The sequence below is a fragment of the Priapulus caudatus genome, unplaced genomic scaffold (assembly GCF_000485595.1).
Source record: "Priapulus caudatus unplaced genomic scaffold, Priapulus_caudatus-5.0.1 Scaffold138, whole genome shotgun sequence".
In the NCBI taxonomy this organism is placed as follows: domain Eukaryota; kingdom Metazoa; phylum Priapulida; class Priapulimorpha; order Priapulimorphida; family Priapulidae; genus Priapulus; species Priapulus caudatus.
Genome location: NW_014577199.1, coordinates 471,561 through 476,948, shown reverse-complemented (window position 1 = coordinate 476,948; position 5,388 = coordinate 471,561). Strand labels below are relative to the sequence as shown.

At 48.6% G+C, this 5,388-nt stretch overlaps 1 protein-coding gene across 2 annotated transcripts in view; it reads right to left on the bottom strand.

Moving 5' to 3' along the window:
• LOC106806048 (MAP kinase-activated protein kinase 2-like) overlaps positions 1–5,388 on the bottom strand; it is a 30,966-nt gene that overhangs the window by 14,424 nt on the left and 11,154 nt on the right. The window contains exons 3-4 of one of the 2 annotated variants that reach the window (XM_014807890.1): positions 3,657–3,721; positions 421–524 (exon numbers count right to left, since the gene is read on the bottom strand). In XM_014807890.1, the coding sequence (XP_014663376.1) occupies positions 421–524; positions 3,657–3,721 (169 nt within the window). The remainder of the gene's footprint in view (positions 1–420; positions 525–3,656; positions 3,722–5,388) is intronic. The other variant, XM_014807891.1, reaches the window with a different exon arrangement.

The window sequence follows — 5,388 nt, the reverse complement described above, 5'->3', positions numbered from 1 at the left end:
CGTGGGTGTGGAGACGTACGCTGGGGGTCGAGCCGTGGTGAGGCACGGACCGCTGCGCTGCGGGGGCAGCGTGGCGTCGGGACGGACGCTACGCTGGGGGCAAGCATGCGTGGGGTGGGCGGTGGGATCTATGCTTGCGGGTGATGAGCGTCGGGTGGGTGGACGGGTACGCTCGGGGTACACTGCGTCGGGGTGGGGACGGATCCTTAGCTGGGGGGACCATAGGCAGACAAGGATGTGGCATGTGCGGTGCTAGGAGAGGCTGTGTGGCCATTAGGTATAGCAGATATGTAGAGAGACACCCATTACGCTGATTACTCCAGTGTGTCCTTATTTGAAACCTTACACACACGTTATGCAGGAACAGGAACGCAATTATGATGTCACTTTTGCATTCCACACTTCCACACCACACCACACCTTCAATTCCATTCCATTCCACACCTTCAGATCCCGATGTGCAATCTTCATTCTGTGCAAGTATGATATGGCTTCTGCTATCTGTCTCACAATCGATGCAGCCTCTGCAAGTAAAAACACCACAATGCTGATAGTTAAAGCTTCGGCAATATTTACTTACGCCTATAGATACGCATGTGTGCACGCTGTGAACATCCGGGTCCAATATAACATATTACTCCATTCAGGAACCTCATTAGTCCAGCCACAGAATTTGTTTAGTACATAGCGCCACCAATGTTATACGAGCATTAAATTGCATTTTTGCGAGCGGCACAGCTATACGTGCTGCATACATGGTTGCCCTTCCATATGATATCCTAACATCAGGGTACTCAGGCTGGTTTCTCAACAGGTTTCACAAAGATAGCACGTGCACACGCACGCTGCTTTCTCAATAGCTGCCGTTGCTAGTGGTGCACCGGAACTATCCGGCCGGATCCCCGCAGGAACAGGTGTCGGTCGCCGAACCGGAACTTATTTCCTAATTTCGATTTCTGCCCTACAAGGCCGTCATCAAGTCAAACGATCAGTTCACTGAATGTATTGCAGCATCAGTTAGAGCCAACTTTGCTGACAATATAGTGTTAAACACTTCACACGATATTGTCCGCGCAATAACGTTTGGCCACTGCAACATCTACTCAATACCGCTAGGCGCACACTATCCGACACGCCGAGCGCTGATTTGGAAGAGCTTACGATTGGATTGAGACTGTTCTTAGGTTTGCCTCGAGGAGCGCTTAAGATTAGGCTCTCTGAGGTCATTTTGGCCGGATTCGAATTTTGAATCGAGAGCAGGATCCGTGGTCGGATAAGTGTGCGGGGGCGGCTTTCGGACGCGACTCGGATAGTTGTGCGTTGGCCATCCGTCCACGGCCGATCGCGCAGGTTGCGCTTGAGCAAAATTGACCAATTCACAGGCAGCGCCATGGTGAACCGGCGCCCCATGTCGCAATGGAATGTGCATTTGTCGAACCATGGGAAACACTCCCGACGCCTTCAAGTACACGCCTAAATCGCTCCTGGGAACGCCACGAGAGTTGCCATGCGCGTTTTGCCGTTCAACTTTGAGTGGACAGTGCGGTGCGGTGGCCCTCCGAATCGATCGGAGCGGGGTCGCTTATAGGTGTGCGGGGGGCCTTAGTGCTTGCTGCACAGTGCCAAAATCGTGATAGTGATGAGATGTGGCCTCAGCATAACTAACTGACGTCACCATAACTGATGTTAGGCTGCATTCACAAGCATTTTCTTTAAAATTCAAATACTCTTAAGCGCCGGACACACAGTGCGATTGCATCGGCGCCCGATGGCAGTCGCGCGAGTCGTGGACACACCACGGCCGATGGCATCGGGCGATGGCATCTCGCACGATTCTTCGCGCGCGGCAGTTGCCGCTTGGGCTGCATGAACTTCTGATTGGCGCTGATGAGATGAATTGTACAATCGCCCGGATGGCTCATCGAGGCCAGTCCGTGGAGCACACCAGGGCGGATGGCACTTCGCGGGCGGCGGATGGCATCGGCCGATGCCATCGGAAAACGTTTTGATATTATCGCCCGATGCCATCGGCGCCGATGGCATCGCACAGATCACTCAATCGCCGGACACACCAGGCGATTTTCACGCCAATGCCATCGGCCGATGCCATCAGCCGATGGCATCGCCTGGTGTGTCCGGCCCTTTAGAGCCACAGGAATGGCATCTGTCTGTTAGTTAAAAATAATCGACTAAAACCAGGGATACTGCAACATGCAGGTTTTGCCACAGAATTTGCTCGCGAATAAGATGCCCGAATTATGAACTGTAACCAGCTGTAATTCCTGTAATTAGAACTTTGTAGCATTGAGAACAATGAGAACAATGTAGAATGTGAACATGTAGACAATGAAAACATGTAGACAATGAGAACATGTGTATAATGAGAACATGAGACATGAAAACATGAGAACATGAGACATAATGAGAACATGAGACATAATGATAACATGTAGAACAATGCTCGCCTGAGTGATGTGCCTGCTATGCTAATAATATTTCGTTCAGGCCAGGGCAAAAAATACACGGGAGCGATGAGCGATTCGCTCTTCAAACCTCCGAAATCGCTCCCGTGAGGTTCAAAATAGCTCCCGTAAAATTTTTGACGACAGTTATTTTCCCCACAGACTTTTGAAAGCTCCCGTGAAAAAAAACGAAATTTTTTCCCCTGGTTCAGGCCGAGTGAGTTTGCGCAATACTAGGCCAAAACTGTCAAGTTTATTCCCAGTTAAGTTCCTGTTCCGGCCAGGTAGTTCCGGCCAGAAATTTGTTCAAGTTCCAGCTGGTACCGGTTCCTGCCGCAACTTAAAAAGTTGGATCCGGTGCACCCCTAGAGCCTGTTGCTCATTTCTCTGAAGTAAAACCATTTGTTCTTTTCTGCCAGGAAATGTCAACGTCATTAGCCGCATCACATCATCATCATTATCATCATGAATCATCATCTTCATAATCCTATCGTTACGATCCTAATGCTAACATAATAACCTTAACCCTAACATAAAAATAATATACCACGAACATAACCCAAGCCTAACTGACAACAAGCCTACTGACCCTAACACTAAACTAACCAAACCCTAACATAGCAGTGACCCTAACCTAATCCAAACCTACCCTAACCTAATGCTAACATAATCCGGCGGAGTGCCACGTCTCACTCGTGAGCAGTCCAACTGCATCTATATACATCATCGTCATCGTCACACATCCACACACCTCCCCCTAAACCTTCCTCCACACCTCCCCCTAAACCTTCCTCTATGCCCCCACCCCACACCTCTCCCTAAACCTTCCTCTATACCCCACCCCACACCTCCCACTAAACCTTCCTCCATACCCCCACCCCACACCTCCCACTAAACCTTTCCCTATACCCCCACCCCACACCTCCCACTAAACCTTCCTCTATACCCCCACCCTACACCTTCCTCTACTCCTCCCCCTACACCTATCTCCATACCTTCCTCCACACCTCCCCTAAACCTTCCTCTACACCTCCCCCTACACCTACCAGTACCTGCACACTTCCCCAAACCACCCTCCACACTTTTGTTCAGTCCGTACTATAACGGACAGTTCCAAGAACGTAGCCGGCGAAAGTGCTAACATAGCCCATGTAAGCGTAGAAAGCTGTTCCCATGATACTCACGGTAACTCACCTCTCTCAGTGAATGCGCAGTCGGCCCTCTGCTGGATGCGGCTGAACAGCTCTCCTCCCTCCATGCTGAAACAAGAGAGCGGTACGAGCGTTAAAGGAATTATTTCTTAAATAACTACACAATCAAGAAAAATATAACAAAATATAGTCTCACCTAATAGCGAACATGTTACCGATTACTCCAGTATACAAATTACAATGAGTTTGTGACGTTATGGTATATAAAATAGCAAATAATGCAGCGACATTCTTTCGTATATAGCAACAATTCCCTTGAAATTGGCAACAACCAGACAAAATTGTATCTATGTATAATATAACATTAAATAAACAGCGAACAACGTGAGCTGTTTTCTGGGAATCTTTTTTTGCCGAGTTTTGCATAGGTTACGACTTATTCATTGATTTCTGGGGCAAAATTACCCGGCGTTTCATAGTTGGTAATGGCGGTAACGATGTTTTTACGTGCGCGTGCCACGCTGCTGCAGCTACACACGCGTGGCTAGCGCAAAAACCCGCTGTTTCCACCCGGCTGCTGTTACACGCCGCACACTCCACGCGATATACAGAAGCATAGTAGGTACATATAACATGAATTATGAATATATTAATAGAATACAGGAGTAACAGGACTAACTATGAATACGTATAGTAAAAGGAAATATAGAATCAAGTTGGAAGGAAATATCAAAGGAAGGACATATAAAAGAAAAGAAAAAAAGGAATACAGTAACAGGGTGCAAAATTAACGCGAGACCGGAGTCAAATATCCCTGGTTTACTGTCGGACTCTCCCTGATTTGACATATGCAGGAGTCCGTGTGACTCCCTGAAAATTCTGTTATACTAACTAGTAGTAGTTCGTTCCAGAGCACAGCCTTGCGAATTTCCGTATTTTTTCAGCAAATGTCCAAAAAAAAATTGGCAGACGTACAACCGCATGAATTGCGAATCTTCAAAATAAGCACATATGCGTTATTGTTGTTATGCTTTAGTTTTGAACTTCAGACTGCGGATTCCCTCATTTTGCTACGGACTCTACAGTCCGTTGGACTCCCCTGTTCAAAAGTAAATTTCTACCCCTGCAGTAAAACAAATACAGCAATAGAGTACGAATAAATTATAAATTTGTATGAATATGAATACAAAAACATGGCGTGAATAACGCGTACAGCACAGCGAGAGATGCGATATCGCATGCAGGATCTCGACCGAACACGCGGGTCAATGCATCACGCGATCACATTGCTGTTTGGAGAAGGGCAGGAGGAAGGAAGAGAATACGAGAGTACGTAAGGGGGGGGGGTTCCCAGTACTAAGTAGGCGGTGCAGGCTGCATGAGAGAGAAGGGGAGGAAGAAATGGGATTGAAGGGAGAAAATGCCAGGGAACAACAAAACAAATGAAGGGGAAGGGGAAGAGGGAGGGAGAGAGAATGTAAGTGTGAGAGTGAGTGAGAGTGAGAGTGAGAGAGGGAGAGGGAGAGGGAGAGGGAGAGGGAGAGGGAGAGGGAGAGGAGAGGAGAGGAGAGGAGAGGAGAGGAGAGGAGAGGAGAGGAGAGGAGAGGAGAGGAGAGGAGAGGAGAGGAGAGCAGAGCAGATAGGAGAGAGGAGGGGAGATGGGAGAGGAGAGGAGAGGAGAGGAGAGGAGAGGAGAGGAGAGGAGAGAGAGGAGAGGAGAGAGGAGAGAGGAGGGGAGATGGGAGAGGAGAGGAGAGGAGGGGGGAGGAGAGAGG